This window comes from Thalassophryne amazonica, chromosome 1 (genome assembly GCF_902500255.1).
Source record: "Thalassophryne amazonica chromosome 1, fThaAma1.1, whole genome shotgun sequence".
In the NCBI taxonomy this organism is placed as follows: Eukaryota; Metazoa; Chordata; class Actinopteri; order Batrachoidiformes; family Batrachoididae; genus Thalassophryne; species Thalassophryne amazonica.
In genome coordinates, this window is record NC_047103.1 from 82493653 (window position 1) to 82512137 (window position 18485).

An 18485-nucleotide genomic window follows, 5' to 3' on the forward strand; every position below is an offset into this window, starting at 1 on the left:
GGTCAGGAAGCAAGTGCCCTCAAACAAAAGTGTCAAACCCTGTCAATCTCCAAATTTGGCTTTAATATGCACACAGTCAGTTATTCAGTGCAGTATTTTTACCTTGACCAAAATATTTCCAGGTGAAGAAACGGAGATTGAGGTGCAGTTTGTTAGCAAAGCAACTGCCAGAGTGAAATGTGCTGCAACACACAAACTCCTTTGTTATAAATAATTTCAAACACATTCAGACAGTGCTTACATTTGAAAATATGTTGGATAGTATGCTTAGTAAAACATAATGGGAACTGTTATATTTATGCCACCTGATTATAGTTGACAATACAGCATTAACATGACCAAAAATCAGTCATAACATAACACAGCATAATACGGATGTCAGATATTATTTAGTGTTGTAAAGGACTGGACAGTTATGATAAATGGTAAATTTCTGCTGTGAAGCTAATCTCTTGTTTCATATGGAAATTGCACCTTTATTTTATGTTTCGTTTTTTTTTTTTTTTTTACTTCCCATTTCATAACGAGAGGTCAATAAGAAAGTACATATCTCTGCCAAGAGCCAACAGTCCAATGTTTATCTGTTCTCAATTGAGGTGAAGGTGGGTTGGGGCACTGTTTTGCCAATGTACACTACCAGTTAAACATTTGGAAACACTTTCCACTTCAATTTAATGGGAAAGTGTGTTGAAAGGTTTGACTGGTACTGTATAAACATATAGAAATCAACAGGAAAGATAACAAAAATATTTACTAAAATGATTGTGAACTCTCCCCCTCTAGCTGCCACCTTATCGTGGTGGGGGAGTTTGCGTACCCAGATGATTCAAGGAGCTATGTTGTCGGGGGCTTTGTGCTCCCTGTAGGGTCTCCCAAGGCAAACAGGTCCTAGGTGACGGGTCAGACTAAGAGCAGTTCAGAACCTCCATGACCAGTAAAAAATCAAGGACCGAGACGTCGCCCGGTATGGCGGAGCCGGGGCCCCACCCTGGAGCCAGGCCTGGGGTTGGGGCTCGCGCGCGAGCACCTGGTGGTCGGGCCTTAGCACATGGGGCCCGGCCGGGCTAAGCCAGAAAGAGCGACGTGGGCCCGCCCTCCTGTGGGTTCATCACCTGCAGAGGGGGCCATGGGGGTCGGGTGCAGAGAGGATTGGGTGGCAGTCGAGGGCGGGTGGCTCGGCGGCCCGGTCCATGCTCACAGCCCCTGGCTGTTGGGACGTGGAATGTCACCTCGCTAGGGGGGAAGGAGCCTGAGCTTGTGCGGGAGATTGAGAGATACTGACTAGAGATAGTCGGGCTCACCTCCACGCACAGCTTGGGCTCTGGAACCCAACTCCTGGAGAGGGGCTGGACGCTTCATTTTTCTGCCATTGCCCACGGGGAGAGGCTGAGAGCTGGGGTTGCATTGCTTATTGCTCCCCAGCTCAGTCGCCATGTGTTGGAGTTCACTCCGGTGAACGAGAGGGTCGCGTCCCTACGCCTTTGGGTCGGGGACAGGTCTCTCACCGTTGTCTCGGCCTACGGGCCGAGCAGCAGTGCAGAGTTTCCGACCTTCCTGGAGTCCCTGGGAGGGGTACTAGATAGCACTCTGACTGGGGACTCCATTGTTCTCCTGGGGGATTTCAATGCCCATGTGGGCGGCGACAGTGAGACCTGGAGGGGGGGTGATCAGGAAGCACGGCCTCCCCAATCTGAACCCGAGTGGTGTTCAGTTGTTGGACTTCTGTGCTAGTCACAGTTTGTCCATCACAAACACCACGTTCGAGCACAAGGGTGTCCATAAGTGCATGTGGCACCAGGACACCCTGAGCCGGAGGTCGATGATCGACTTTGTAGTCGTATCATCTGACCTTCGGCCACGTGTCTCGGACACTCGGGTGAAGAGAGGGGCAGAGCTGTTGACCGATCACCACCTGGTGGTGAGTTGGATCCGCTGGGAGGGGAGGAAGCCGGTCAGCCCTGGCAGGCCCAAACGTATCGTGAGGGTCTGCTGGGAATGACTGGCGGAACCCTCTGTCAGCGAGGTCTTCTACTCCCACCTCCGGGAGAGCTTCTCCCAGATCCCATTGTCGATGCGGCCGCCCATAGCTGTGGTCGCAAGGTCTCTGGTGCCTGTCGCGGCGGCAATCCCCGAACCCGGTGGTGGACACCGGAAGTAAGGGATGCCGTCAAGCTGAAGAAGGAGTCCTACTTATCTTTGTTGGTAGGTGGGATCCCAGAGACAGCTGACAGGTACCAGCAGGCCAAGCGTGCTGCAGCCCGTGTGGTCGCAGAGGCAAAAACCCCAGTCTGGGAGGAGTTCGGGGAGGCTATGGAGGAGGACTATCGGTCGGCCTCGAAGAGATTCTGGCAAACCATCCGACGCCTCAGGAGGCGGAAGCAGCTCTCCACCAGCACTGTTTACGGTGCAGGTGGGGAGCTGTTGACCCTGACTGGGGATGTCGTCGGGAGGTGGAAGGAGTACTTCGAGGATCTCCTCAATCCCATTGTCACGTCTTCCGAAGAGGAAGCAGAGACTGGGGACTCAGAGGCGGACTCATCCATTACCCAGGCCGAAGTCACCGAGGTGGTTAGAAAGCTCCTCGGTGGCAAGGCTCCTGGGGTGGATGAAATCCGTCCTGAGTACCTTAAGTCTCTGGATGTTGTGGGACTGTCTTGGCTGACACGCCTCTGCAACATCGCGTGGCGATCGGGGACAGTGCCTCTGGATTGGTAGACCGGGGTGGTGGTCCCTCTGTTTAAGAAGGGGGACCGGAGGGTGTGTTCCAACTATAGGGGGATCACACTCCTCAGCCTCCCCGGTAAGGTCTATTCCAGAGTACTGGAGAGGAGAATTCGACCGATGGTCGAACCTCGGATTCAGGAGGAGCAGTGTGGTTTTTGTCCTGGTCGCGGCACACTGGACCAGCTCTACACGCTCCATCGGGTGCTCGAGGGTTCATGGGAGTTCGCCCAACCAGTACAAATGAACAACCTGATCCTGACCATCTCAAAGACAAAGGAGATGGTGGTGGACTACAGGAGGTGGAAAATGTACATTCAGCCACTGGTCATTGGTGGGGACTGTGTGGAGAGGGTCTCTGTCTTCTGTTTTCTGAGCGTGCACCTGAGGGATGACCTGACTTTGAGCACCAACACCATGGCTACCATCAAGAAGGCACAGCAGAGACTCTACTTCCTAAGGGTTCTCAGGAACAACCACCTTCCACAGAGACTGTTGTTAGCCTTCTATCACTGCTCTGTAGAGAGCATTCTGACCTACTGCCTGTGTGTGTGGTTTTGCAGATGCACGGTCGCAGGCAGGAAAGCGCTCAAGAGGGTTGTCACCACAGCCCAGAAGATCACCGGCCGTCCCCTGCCTTCACTAGAGGAACTGTACACTTGTCGCTGCCTCAGGAAGGCAAAAAGTACAGTCAGAGACTCCTCCCACCCTGGACATCATCTGTTTGAACTGCTGCCATCAGGCAGATGGAACAGGTCATTGACAACAAAAACAGACTGAAAAATTGCTTTACTGCAAGAGCCATTTGTGCACTTAATACCGCTGTACAATATATTTATGCAATTGTATGAGGATGAATTTATGAGTGTTTTTAGTTATAGTTTTACTGTAGTAAATTTAGTATTATTTTACGGTTTATTTGTTATATGTACATGCATCCTGTGGGGAGATTGCACTTTTAATTTTGTTGTGTTTACATGCACAATGACAATAAAGAATGACAATGCAGGTGGGTTTGGCCCATGACCACAAAGAGGAGTAAACCATTAGAGGAAGCATTGTAGATGCATGCATGAACAATTAACAGGTGGGCCATGAAGGGCAGTAGTAATTTAGCCGAATGAGATCTTAACATTTCATCATTCATTGATAATTCATATTCACAAGTATGTCATGTGACGACTGGTTTAAATTGCAATATTCCACATCCACCCAGTGTCTTGTTACAAACTCAAGTAGGCCCCACAATCCACTGTGTACTAAATGTATGTACATATGTATGGATGTATTGATAAATGGATGGATGGTAACATTGATGGATGGACTCTACATCTTGTTTGGAATTTAGTTTGTGTTACAGTTCACATTTTGATCATGTCGCTGGTGTCTTTGTGCAGTTCTCTTGGGTATCGTTTTTCCTCATGACATTTCTTCTGTGATATTTTTTTTATTTTGAATTGTTGTCCTCATTATTGTAGTTCTAAATGAATTCTCCTTCACGGTACTTGTATACTGAAATATCAGTTTGTGGCACTTTTCCTTGGCTTGACTTCCTGTTCAGGGGCACTCAGGATTCCAGTCGTTTCAAGTGCACCCTCATTTGCTTGATGACTGAATTACTCCAGTGCAGGGTTCTCACCAGCACAGCTGAGCATAGGACGCCATTTTCTGTTTTTTTTTTCTTTCTTTTTTAAAGGACGTCGCGCGTTATTTAAAGGACATGTTTCACGTTTTTTTAACGTCCCAATTAGTAAGACAACATAAAAGTACTCATGACTGTAAGTGTCTGCACACGTGGTAATAATTAATGATCTCTGATGTATTTTACTCCTCTCACTCTAAGCATTAGCAAGTGCTTTTCTGGAACAAGTTTCACTCGGCAATCCTCGGCATTTTTCAGTGTGTGACGTCCTTATTAGCAAAACAGAAACATCCCAATGACTGACAGAGGGAACAGAACCTGCTCCATCCGAAAACAAAGCTTCTGAGCTGCTGTTTGAAAATGATGGCTCGGATTAACAGAGAGAAGACAACCCGTTTCACCCCGAAACTCAACTTTTTCAGAGTGTTGAATTTTGGAGCCTAAAGTGTGGATATGCACTGTTTGTGTGGATGCTGGTTATTTTACATGCCATGATCGAGAGAGAGGCAGAGCTGCAGCCACAGTGATCTCATGCATGCGCGCGTCCTTCTCTAATTGCGTGAAGTTTACATTTGGAAATTAATCCATAACACGATGAGTCTGGCATGTTCAGCATTTAGCTGTTTGTTGCAAATGCCGTATACTTTGAAACTGGTCATGGAAGTGGAAGTAATCCCGGTGGATCACTGGATGGCCACTAATAGCCTAAATGTAAATTATGATTTTGGTGCGACATGTCCTTTAATGTCCCAGTTAGCAACACAAAGTTGCCCTCAAATTGGATGTAATAGTTTCAAAGGGTTATAAATTTCAAAGTTTTCTGTGGGGGGGGATTCCTCTGGACTCTAGCTGTTAAGCCCCTTTCACACTGGGGCTGCTCCCAGTTACTCCCTGTTGCATCATGACGACGCAGGAATTTCTGCGTTAGGTGCGCACAGCAGGGGGCAGAGAGGAGGTGAGGATGCAGCCTGCAGGTTCTCTGCACAGAGAAGTCAGAGTGCACAGTTTGGCTGCAGACAGACTGTACACTCTGACTTCTCTTCTAGTTCTTGTGCTGAGCTGCAGGTCTGTGCTCTGAGTTCTGTTATAGTTTATCTTTCCTCCTTTGACCGCGCGCAAACGAACCATCCGTGAGCAAATGTGGAGATGTCTGGAGTTGTACTTGATGTTGACATGTCCTGTCTCTGGCAATCAGTCTATGAGCAGGACTTATATCCTTTTTTGTCCTTTTTTACACACAGTGATGAGAGTTTGAGGGGAGAACAAGAAACTATTGCCTGCAGCCAGACAGTTTTTTTTTCTTTCTTTATTGTTCACATGTGCGCGCGTGAACGAACTGTCCCTGAGTAAATGTGGAGATGTCTGGAGTTATACTTGATGTTGACATGTCCTGTCTCTGGCAATCAGTCTGTGAGCAGGACTTATGTGCTTTTTTGTCCTTTTTTTAACTGTGATGAGAGAGTTTGAGTGGAGAACAAGGAACTAATTACCTGCAGCCAGACAGTTTTATTTTCTTTCTTCTTTTTTTTTAAGTTCACATGTGCGCGCATGAACGAATCGTCCTTGAGTGGACTGGAAATGCCCAGACTTTTTACTGGATGAGGACATGTCCTGTCTCTGGCAATCAGTCTGTGAGCAGGACTTATGGATTTTATTTAAACACTTTTGTGAGAGTCTTCGCACAAAAGTGTTTAAAAGTGTTTGCTCCTGCTCCTTTGTGAAAAGGAGCAGCAAGGAGGAGCAGCTGCTCCAGTCAGCATTTTTTTTCTGTGTTTTTTGAGCGTGTAGTTTTACTGCATTGTGTACACCGTATAAAAACAATCCTGCATGATTTATACTGCGGAAACAATGGAACACAGCAGGAATCATAAATTGGCATCGGGTAACATTGTCTTGTGAGTGTGTGGCTTCCAGTCACGCTGAGTACCGTCCTGTTGCTCTGAGTTGCACTGAAACCACTTAATTCTGCGTCGAGCAGAGGACACAACAAAAATTAAACATGTTTAATTTTCGTTTGCGGTGTGAAAGGGGCTTTACAATACTCACACCTGCAACACGCATAGTACGGGTATGCCCCGCTAAGTTCCCCCTATGCTGTGAAAAAATTCTGGTGAGAACCTTGCAGTGTCATAATGTCTACCATCCATGCTTGCTGTCCCACATTCATTCTCCATGTTTGACTTCATGTTAGTGAGTAGTGACCCATGTTGGCTCCGTGTGTTCCTCAAGCCTTTCTGCCGAATAGTCAACTGTTTTCCTGGAATGTATGTTCATCTGGTTTATGCGATTGCTGCTACCCTCACCAACACTGTTCCCTCTCAGACTTCCTTCCTGTGTACTGAACATGTACTATTTCCATATGGACCCTGTATTTTGATAGAAGGTCACTGGCATTCAATGTTGGTTTTGTTGCGTGGGCCGCCAGAAGAGGAGGTACTGCTGGCCCACCACCAGAGGGCGCCCTGCCTGAAGTGCGGGCTTCAGGCACGAGAGGGCGCTGCCGCCACGGACACAGCCGGGGGTGACAGCTGTCACTCATTATCTCTTGACAGCTGTCACCCATCTACTCTACAGCATCTCACTCCATAAAGACCACACGTCATCTCCACCTCGTTGCCGAGATATCGTACTTCTATGGAGGTAACTGTCTCTGCCTGTATTAATTGATTCTAAGAGCTATTGTTTTGCAGCTGTCAACCAGAGGACCGGCATGGGTCGCGACTGTTTCGTCCTACGTCCATCAGATAAGTGGTTAAACAGACGCTGCACGAGTGTGTGTTAGAGGTGGAGGTGGCATTCCCACCGTTGTTGTTACAGGGTGTACACACACCCACACTTGACTGTCTTTGTTCTTCGCCAGCAGTACCAGATCCGACAGTCGGGGACGGTGATCACCTGGGAATTCGGGACTTGGCGGCTCCAGTATTCACCAGGTTCGGTGACGGCGGAAATCGTGTGGTTCCGGCTCTTCTCAGGAAAGACGTCTTCTATCCTCGAGCCTGCCCACACGTCACCTTTGTGGATTGACTGTTATCAGATTCTGAGATTGTCTGTGTATTCGTTGTGCACCTTCACAACATTAAATTGTTACTTTTTGGCTCATCTATTGACCGTTCATTTGCGCCCCCTGTTGTGGGTCCGTGTCACTACACTTTCACAACAGGATATCTTGGCCAGCGTCATGGATCACGAGGGGCGTCATCCATCTGTTGGACAGCCAATGGAAGAGCAGGGTGCACAGGCGTCTGCAGGAGGCGTGCTCGGTGAGTTGCAGCAAATCCTCACCGCCTTTACCGCTCGGCTGGATTTGATGTCCGAGCAAAACGTCATCCTTAATCGCAGGATGGAGGCTCTCACCGCACAGGTGGAAGCGCGCGATCAGAGCGCTGCTGCGGCTCCTCCTCCTGCCGACCCGGTGCCGGGTATTAACATTCCGCTGGTCGTTCAACAAACCCCCCCACCATCCCCTGAAGCATACATAAGTCCCCCTGAGCCGTACGGGGGTTGTGTGGAGACGTGCGCGGACTTTCTGATGCAGTGTTCGCTCGTCTTTGCACAACGACCCGTGATGTACGCGTCTGACGCCAGCAAAGTGGCTTATGTTATTAATTTGCTTCGGGGTAAGGCACACACCTGGGCTACGGTTGTTATCAGCATACACTGGGTTTGTGGTGGAGTTCAGAACAGTGTTTGATCACCCTAACAGAGGAGAGACTGCTTCAACAATGCTGCTGTCAATGCGACAGGGGCGCCGGTGCGCAGCCGAATATGCAGTCGACTTCCGCATCGCGGCTGCGAGGTCCGGCTGGAATAACGTTGCGCTCCGCGCCGCCTTCATAAACGGACTGTCATCGGTCCTGAAGGAGCATCTGGTAGCTAAGGAGGAACCGCGGGATTTAGATGGGCTTATCGATCTCGTTATACGGTTAGACAATCGGTTGGAGGAACGCCGTCGGGAGCGAGGCGAAGGACGTGGCCGGATACGCGCCGTCCCTCTCCCTTCCGGGTTCGAAAAGGGGCCGCCCTCCCCACGCTCCACAGCCGCAGCGCTCCGTGGGGCAACAGCTCCCCCTGCTGACGTTGTTAGGGAAACGCACAGGGCCAAAATGAGGAGGCTGGTCCGCGGGGAGTGTTTTCTCTGCAGCTCAAAGGAGCACATACAGAAAAACTGCCCCAAATGGCCACAACAACAACCGCCCTTAGAGACTGGGCTAAGGGGGGGTCAAAACATTCACGTGGAACACACACAGATTGCCACACGACTCCCAGTTACAATCCTGAGCCGGGATTTAACCCTTCAAGCCCCAGCACTGGTGGACACGGGGTCAGAAGGGAATTTGCTAGACAGCAGATGGGCAAGGGAGGTAGGGCTCCCTCTGGTGGTGCTTCCTTCGCCATTGCAGGTGCGGGCACTAGATGGCACCCTCCTCCCTTTAATCACACACAAGACACAACCAGTAACTCTGGTGGTGTCTGGAAACCATCGGGAGGAGATTGAGTTTTTTGTAACTCCTTCTACCTCCTGCATGATTTTGGGCTTCCCATGGATGTTGAAGCACAATCCCCAGATTGACTGGCCGTCTGGGGTGGTGGGTCAGTGGAGTGAAACCTGCCATCGGGTGTGTTTAGGATCCTTGGTTCCTCCCGGTTTACATGCTAAGGAGGAGGTCAAAGTCCCTCCCAATCTGACGGCAGTGCCGGTTGAGTACCACGATCTTGCTGACGTCTTCAGCAAGGATCTGGCACTCACCCTTCCCCCGCACCGTCCGTACGATTGTGCCATTGATTTGGTTCCAGGCGCTGAGTTCCCGTCCAGCAGGCTGTACAACCTCTCACGACCTGAGCGCGAATCAGTGGAGACCTACATCCGGGACTCATTAGCTGCCGGGCTGATCCGGAACTCCACCTCCCCGATGGGGGCAGGTTTCTTTTTTGTGGGCAAGAAAGATGGCGGACTCCGTCCATGCATTGATTACAGGGGGCTGAATGAGATTACGGTTCGCAACCGATACCTGTTGCCATTGTTGGATTCCGTGTTCACCCCCCTGCATGGAGCCAAAATCTTTACTAAGCTGGATCTTAGAAATGCGTATCACCTGGTTCGGATCCGGAAGGGAGACGAATGGAAGACGGCATTTAACACCCCGTTAGGTCACTTTGAGTACCTGGTCATGCCGTTCGGCCTCACCAATGCCCCCGCGACGTTCCAAGCCTTGGTTAACGACGTCTTGCGGGACTTCCTGCACCGATTCGTCTTCGTATATCTGGACGATATTCTCATCTTTTCTCCGGATCCTGAGACCCATGTCCAGCATGTACATCAGGTCCTGCAGTGGTTGCTAGAGAACTGACTGTTTGTGAAGGGCGAGAAGTGCGAGTTTCACCGCACGTCTTTGTCCTTCCTGGGGTTTATCATCTCCTCCAACTCCGTCGCCCTGATCCGGCCAAGGTTGCGGCGGTGAGAGATTGGCCCCAACCAACAAGCCGTAGGAAGCTGCAACAGTTCCTCGGCTTCGCTAATTTCTATAGGAGGTTCATTAAGGGCTACAGTCAGGTAGTTAGCCCCCTGACAGCCCTGACCTCTCCAAAAGTCCCCTTCACCTGGTCGGATCGGTGCGAAGCCGCGTTCAAGGAGTTGAAACGACGGTTCTCTACTGCGCCAGTTTTGGTGCAGCCCGACCCTAGCCGCCAGTTCGTGGTTGAAGTGGACGCCTCTGACTCAGGGATAGGAGCCGTGCTATCCCAGAGCGGAGAGACTGATAAGGTTCTTCACCCGTGTGCCTACTTTTCACGCAGGTTGACCCCGGCTAAACGGAACTATGACGTCGGCAATCGAGAACTCCTTGCGGTGAAAGAGGCTCTTGAGGAGTGGAGACACCTGTTGGAGGGAGCGTCTGTGCCGTTCACGGTTTTCACTGACCATCGGAACCTGGAGTATATCAGGGCCGCCAAGCGGCTGAACCCCAGGCAAGCCCGCTGGTCACTGTTCTTCGGGCGTTTTGACTTCCGGATCACCTATCGCCCCGGGACCAAGAACCAGAGGTCGGATGCCTTGTCCCGGGTACACGAAGAGGAGGTCAAAACTGCACTGTCGGATCCACCGGAGCCCATCCTGCCTGAGTCCACTATCGTGGCCACCCTCACCTGGGACGTGGAGAAGATCATCCGGGAGGCCCTGGCACGGAGCCCGGACCCCGGAACTGGTCCAAAGAACCGTTTGTACGTCCCACCAGAGGCCAGAGCTGCAGTCTTGGACTTCTGTCACGGTTCCAAGCTCTCCTGTCATCCAGGGGTGCGAAGGACCGTGGCAGTTGTCCGGCAGCGCTTCTGGTGGGCGTCTATGGAGGCCGACGTCCGGGAGTACATCCAGGCCTGCACCACCTGTGCCAGGGGCAAGGCAGACCATAAAAGGTCCCAAGGACTTCTCCAGCCGCTACCTGTGCCTCATCGCCCCTGGTCCCACATCGGCCTGGATTTCGTCACGGGCCTCCCGCCGTCCCAGGGCAACACCACCATCTTCACGATAGTGGACCGATTCTCCAAGGCGGCCCACTTCGTGGCCCTCCAGAAGCTCCCAACAGCCCAGGAGACAGCAGACCTCCTGGTCCACCACGTCGTCCGTCTGCATGGGATACCCACCGACATCGTCTCTGATCGTGGTCCCCAGTTCTCCTCACATGTCTGGAGGAGCTTCTGCCGGGAACTGGGGGCTACTGTGAGCCTCTCGTCCGGGTATCACCCGCAGACCAATGGACAGGCAGAACGGGCCAATCAGGAATTGGAGCAAGCCCTGCGCTGTGTGACGTCCGCACACCCGACGGCCTGGAGTAAACATCTGGCCTGGATCGAGTATGCGCATAACAGCCAGGTGTCCTCTGCCACCGGCCTCTCCCCATTTGAGGTGTGTTTGGGGTATCAGCCCCCGTTGTTTCCCGTGGTGGAGGGAGAGGTCGGTGTGCCCTCGGTCCAGGTCCACCTGCGGAAGTGCCATCGGGTGTGGCGCTCCGCCCGTTCTCCCTTGTTGAAGGCCCGGACGAGGGCGAAGACCCATGCAGACCGCCAGCAATCCCCGGCCCCTGCTTACCAGCCCGGGCAGGAGGTGTGGCTATCCACGAAGGACATCCCCCTCCAGGTGGACTCCCCGAAACTCAAGGACAGATATATCGGACCATACAAGATCCTCAAAGTCCTCAGTCCTCAGCCGGGAGTTGGAGCTTCACTGCGGATCCACCCGGTCTTTCATGTTTCAAGGATCAAACCTCACCACACCTCACCCATCTGTGCTCCCGGACCGGCGCCGCCTCCTGCTCAAATCATCGACGGGGAGCCGGCTTGGACGGTGCGCCGGCTCCTGGACGTCAGTCGGATGGGCCGGGGGTTCCAGTATTTGGTGGACTGGGAGGGGTATGGACCCGAAGAATGCTCCTGGGTGAAGAGGAGCTTCATCCTGGATCCGGCCCTCCTGGCCGACTTCTACCACCGTCACCTGAACAAGCCTGGTCGGGCGCCAGGAGGTGCCCGTTGAGGGGGGGGTCCTGTTGTGTGGGCCGCCAGAAGAGGAGGTACTGCTGGCCCACCACCAGAGGGCGCCCTGCCTGAAGTGCGGGCTTCAGGCACGAGAGGGCGCTGCCGCCACGGACACAGCCGGGGGTGACAGCTGTCACTCATTATCTCTTGACAGCTGTCACCCATCTACTCTACAGCATCTCACTCCATAAAGACCAGACGTCATCTCCACCTCGTTGCCGAGATATCGTACTTCTATGGAGGTAACTGTCTCTGCCTGTATTAACTGATTCTAAGAGCTATTGTTTTGCAGCTGTCAACCAGAGGACCGGCGTGGGTCGCGACTGTTTCCTCCTACGTCCGTCAGATAAGTGGTTAAACAGACGCTGCACGAGTGTGTGTTAGAGGTGGAGGTGGCATTCCCACCGTTGTTGTTACGGGGTGTACACACACCCACACTTGACTGTCTTTGTTCTTCGCCAGCAGTACCAGATCCGACAGTCGGGGACGGTGATCACCTGGGAATTCGGGACTTGGCGGCTCCAGTATTCACCAGGTTCGGTGGCGGCGGAAATCGTGTGGTTCCGGCTCTTCTCAGGACAGACGTCTTCTATCCTCGAGCCTGCCCACACGTCACCTTTGTGGATTGACTGTTATCAGATTCTGAGATTGTCTGTGTATTCGTTGTGCACCTTCACAACATTAAATTGTTACTTTTTGGCTCATCTATTGACCGTTCATTTGCGCCCCCTGTTGTGGGTCCGTGTCACTACACTTTCACAACAGGTTTTTGGCCTTGCCGCTTGCGTGTAGAAAGTTCTCCAGATTCTCTGAACCTTCTGATTACATTATGGACTGTAGATGATGGAATCCTTAAATTCCTTGCAATAAAATGGTGAGAAACATTGTTCTTAAACTGTTGGACTATTTTTTTCATGCAGTTGTTCACAAAGTGGTGATCCTCGCCCCATCTTTGCTTGTGAACGGCTGAGCCTTTTGGGGATGCTCCTTTTATACCCAATCATGACACTCACCTGTTTCCAATTAACCTGTTCACCTGTGGAATGTTCCAAACAGGTGTTCTTTGAGCATTCATCAACTTTCCCAGTCTTTTGTTGCCACTGTCCCAACTTTTTTGAAATGTGTTGCAGGCATCCAATTCAAAATGAGCAAATATTTGCATGCAAACAATAAAGTTTATAAGTTTGAACATTAAATATCTTGTCTTTGTGGTGTATTCAATTGAATATAGGTTGAAGAGGAACTGCAAATCATTGTATTGTTTTTATTTACATTTTACACAATGTCCCAATTTCATTGGAATTGGGGTTGTACTCTGTTTATATCTTGTGTATTAGCAAAGATATAGCACTATTGCTAAACAGAGGCCATTTTGGACGCCACCTTAGATTTTGGAACCTTTGAATATGAAGAAAAATGGCACCCTAATTGTTTTTTAAAGCTTATGATATCTTCTTTCAAAATAAAAGTGAGTTTTTGCATTTACTAAAAAAATAAATAAATACATAAATAAATAAAAAATGCAGAAAATTACAAATGATCCTACACTAGAGGGGGTAATCTTAAAGATCGACCAACATGTCCATGTCTAACTGGTGCAGCGCTTTGCTGCATCCACAACACCATAGAATCGCCTTGGGTGCTGGATGGCACATCCCTGCCTCTTAAAAGTAATCCTCTATCTGCCTCCTCTAGGTGAAACGTGGGCATCCCCTTGATTTTCTCCAACTATAGGAGTCCTCAACACTGTGTGCTGGATCATGCCCAGATAAATGCACCACATGTCTAAAATGTTATAATAGGACCTGCAAGCAATTTTTTGAATATATCAACTTTAAAGCAAAATGCACTAGAACCCTTACAAGTTAGACCCTATTTGCTGAAAATACAACACTTACTAAATCATGCTAAAAATGACGTGAATTATATAGAATGCATTTAGATAATATTATCCACAATACTACATCTTCATACCTCATTGAGAAAGACTCCTGCATTGCTGCAGGTGATGTAGAGGGTCTCAGTATCACAAGGATCAATCACAAGGTAGCACATCTCACCATGCAACTGTCTCCAAGGCGGAGCACGGCAGCCATTAGAAAATTCAAAGTCTGAAAAAATAAAATTTAGAGAAAACTGTAATAACACCAAGAGCTTTTCTTTGTTTTAAATCTAGGAACCAAAAATATGTCATCCCAAAGTCCTGGGATATTGAGAAAGATGACAACTGCATGGCTTTGTATGTTACAAGTCTGAGGCTTGAGCTCAGGTTGAGTTACAGATTTGCTTGAAATACAAGTCATCCACTAAAAAACAGAACTAACAGCAACAACATCATATTTTAATGCTGCTTGGCATCACAGGTTTGCACAGTATTTTCACAGATGTGTCAGTTCATCTTCAGAAAATTGGGGAGCAGTTTTCATGCTGTATTCATTACTTGGTGTGTACTGTGTGCTGCAGTTGTTGATAAATGACATGATAAATAGTATGCAATGGGACTATATATATATATATATATATATATATATATATATATATATAGTTGTGCTTACATACCCTGGCAGAAGTTTAGTTTTTTGGGGGGGCCATTTTTCAGAGAATATGAATGATAACACAAAAAAACTTTTTTTCACTCATGGGTTAGTGGTTGGGTGAAGCCATTTATTGTCAAACAACTGTGTTTACTGTTTTTAAATCATAATGACAACACAAACTACCCAAATGAACCAAAAGTTTACATACGCCTTTTCTTAATACCATGTGTTGCCCCCTTTAACATCAATGACAGCTTGGAGTCTTTTGTGGTATTTGTGGACGAGTCTCTGTGATGGTAAAGCTGCCACTGAATATGGACTTTATTTACATTAATTACAAAGAAATACAAACAGTATGGCACTTTATGGTAAATCTGCATGGAGTAGACTGTTCTCAAAAACTGAGTGACTGTGCAAGAAGGAGAAGAGTGAGGAAAGCCACCAAGACACCCAGACAACCCAGGAGAAGTTATGGGCTTATGTAGCTGTGATTGGAGAAATTGTGCACAGTTCAAGCTTTGCATTTTGCTTCACTACTGTTAACTTCATAGTGGAGTAGAGCAGAGAAGGATTTTTTTCACCAAAACAGATCAAATCCAGGCTTGCATCTCAGATGTACCTTCTGGCAATTTGTAGCTAAACTTTTTAAGAAAATACTCCTTTATACCACTTCGATATGAAGATTGATAACTGGTGTTACAAAATGGCCCAAAAAAATCTGCCGGGGTGTAATGATACACAATCACAGTTCGATACGTACCTCGGTTTTGAGGTCACAGTTCAGTTCGTTTTCGGTACAATATGGGAACAAAATGCAAAACCTAAATTTTCTTGTTGTTTAAACCAACAATTTATTGTAACATTATACAAACAGGAAAATGAAATAATTGGAAAGTGCTGCTTGGTAATAAGCTAAATATAACGTTCTCAAATAAACAACAAATATGTCAATTTATGCTGTCAGCTGATTTCATGAAAGCTGCGCTCCTCATACGGTGTGAATGCACGCACGCACGCGCACACACACACTCACACACACACACACACACACACACACTGTAAATATAAGGTCTGATCTGTGCATTTTAGTGAAGAAAAGTTGCTCTGCGGAACTTTGCTCTGTCAGATCAGCTAGAAGAGCGGAGCCTCCCCCCCCTTCCAAACCGGTTCTCTGTCTTGGCACAAGTCGAAAAAGTCACAGCGCCTCAATAACATCTCATTTACCACAGCCTCCATGCGATCCTGGCTGTGGAGCAGGGACACCGTGAGCGCATGCTGGATGACGTACGCGTCAATATTTACGTATAACACTTCAGGGGAAAAAAGCATTTACAGTACATAATTAATTAAAAGTTAAAAAATCTTTCTGTCTAACATCTTTCTGTATAAATATCTCATGTTACAACGTGGAGACAAGCGGCTTATAGGCAAGTGCAGCATATTTATGTACAATTTCTTTTTTCTTTTTAAAACTGGTGGGTGCGGCTAATATTCAGGCGCGCTTTATAATCCAGGAATGATGGAAAACACACACAACGCGAACTCACCCGTACACAGCCCTGTACCCGAACGTCCTGTAAAACAACGGTACACCCTTTATATATATATATATATTATATATATATATATATATATATATATTATATATATATATATATATATATATATATATATATATATATATATATATATATATATATATATATATATATATATATATATATATATATATATATATATATATATGTCTTTTATGGAGAGACAACACAGACTTGTAATGCTTTGGAAACTACAGTATTAGAATGAGTAACAATTGCTTTTCTTTTTACTCAATGAAAAGTGGAGATAATTCAAACCTGATGTGTAGCAAACTGAGTTTAACCACCTCTCCCCTTCACTACACAACTGTTTCAATGACTCCACTTCATTATTCACTGCGGTGGGGTTGAGCCTGACTTGTCTGTAATGAGAATCAAGAAAAACAAAGTAAAATAAAATACTTAATTTGTCACATTTTGTCAAAATCCTACTCTAATCAAGATCAATTACATACTGCAGCATGTCTGCTTGGATCTCACAGAAAGAGGATGGAAATGTTGCAGATGGATAGATAATGTGAATGTATGCAGGGTAAATAGGAGATAAGAAAAACACTTACTGAGAGATTTCTTGGACACAGTTGTTCAGGAGTTGATTGTCAATATTTTGAAGCAAGCGGAACAGACTGGCTTTGACCTCTGACTTTGTGGAATCGTCTTCTTGCTTTATTGCTTCCATCAGATGTAGTGAATGGTCTCCTCCCTCCAAAAGAGTGGCAAACCAGGAACCAAGGATCTTGACCACAGGATCTCTATTTTCTGAGCAGTAACAAAAGATAACTATAAACTTAAGCTGAAATAAAAAATACCATTTGAAAGTCTGTAGCATTTGCCTTTTTTAAGGCTCAGTCACACCGGGGGTTATAACCATCCTGCCACAAGGTCAAGACATTCGATCACTGTCACAGAGCAAATGGTTGTTGGTGATTTATGGGAAAATCATTTGCAGAGTGTATCCTCAGCTCCACTGTGGATGCTTGGCAATTTTACAACCAGGCATTAAAAAAAAAAAATCACCTTCAATAAAAGCTGCTCCTTTATTTTTTATTTATTTATTTTTATTTTTAAGTAATCTGAATTCTAAAATGGCTTATCAATTCCACTTACTGCAACACTGTAGTAGTAATACTTGGACACTCAGAGCAATACTGACTGAATCAGGCTGGAGCTGAAGGGACTTACTTTTAGTGAGTAAAGCTTAGTGGTCAGAAACATCTATAAAACCTCAATGTTAATTTGTGTACTTTGCAATAACCAGACTGCTGTGAGAAGCTTGATCCTCCCCCAGTAGGAGGGAGCGGACCAGCTGCCAGCTGCTATTGCACAGAAGAAAAAAATTTTCATTTACTTTTAACATGCCGATACTCAGACAATGGGCAGGAGACATGATGGGCAAAGCACCTTTCACTCATGGTTTTAATTTAAAACCAATTCTGGACAGTTTATAGAACTTAACGGCACCTCTGTCATTTTTACAAAGTGAAAATATGATACTGCACATATTTTTTAAAGTAATGCACTAATTCCTGAAGGTTTGAGTGTTAAACAGACATGTGCCGAAAGGCATTATGGGAAATTTAAATGATCTGCTTTTATCCCCCCGTCAAAATGCAGACAGCACTGCTATCTACTGGATGGGATTGTAAATAGACCAACATATTTGTGAATCTCAAATGCAGTTTTATGCTCAGATCATCTCAATATAAGTGGAGCACTGATCACACGTATTGTAAAAACCAACACACAAGTTACAGAAATTTTACAGGGGTGTCAAAATGTTGTTGTTTATTTCAGTTGCACGACAGTATATCATAAATATAGTATATTTAAAGTACCACATGTTGCCCCATTGAGATATCCCATAATGCGCACCAGAGTTGCTGCAGTCAGAATAACACTGAGAAACCACATGGCGACAATTGCAAATTAACATTATATGACAAAAATCTAACTTTTATGCTTTTCATAACATTTTTAAGAGACTACTGCATGAGACCCTAAAAGCTTGCTAAAACAAATATTCCAAATAGTCCGTGTCTGCTATGATTAACCTGTGTGGAACGTCATAAATGCAAACTGAATTTCAAACATTTTATATATATTACTCTGGAACAAATAGTGCTGTAAAGGACAAGGATTCAAGGATTCAAAGGATTCAAGGATTCAAAAGAATTTTATTGTCATATGCACAAAAGAACATGTTCCCTGCACAATGAAATGTGTCTACTGCATTTAACCCATCCTAATTGACAATTAGGAGCAGAAGTCGCCATTAGACCAGCTCCACATGTACATCCCTGCCTTGGTCAACAGCAGGGCTGAGCAAACCAAGACCGACCCATAACAAACGACACACACATAACACACAACACACAGAGGCCGGCCCGGTACATAAACATATATAAAAAGCACACACGAGGGAAGAAAGAAAAAAAAACTCATAGCCGCTGCGTTACACAG

General features: G+C 47.2%; 1 protein-coding gene across 1 annotated transcript in view; it reads right to left on the reverse strand.

The window, feature by feature from the left end:
• The window catches only part of armc4 (armadillo repeat containing 4), a 342895-nt gene that overhangs the window by 300765 nt on the left and 23645 nt on the right, over window positions 1-18485 (reverse strand). The window contains exons 4-6 of the mRNA XM_034172024.1: window positions 16586-16784; window positions 16284-16387; window positions 13865-14001 (exon numbers count right to left, since the gene is read on the reverse strand). Coding sequence (XP_034027915.1) covers window positions 13865-14001; window positions 16284-16387; window positions 16586-16784 — 440 coding nt within the window. The remainder of the gene's footprint in view (window positions 1-13864; window positions 14002-16283; window positions 16388-16585; window positions 16785-18485) is intronic.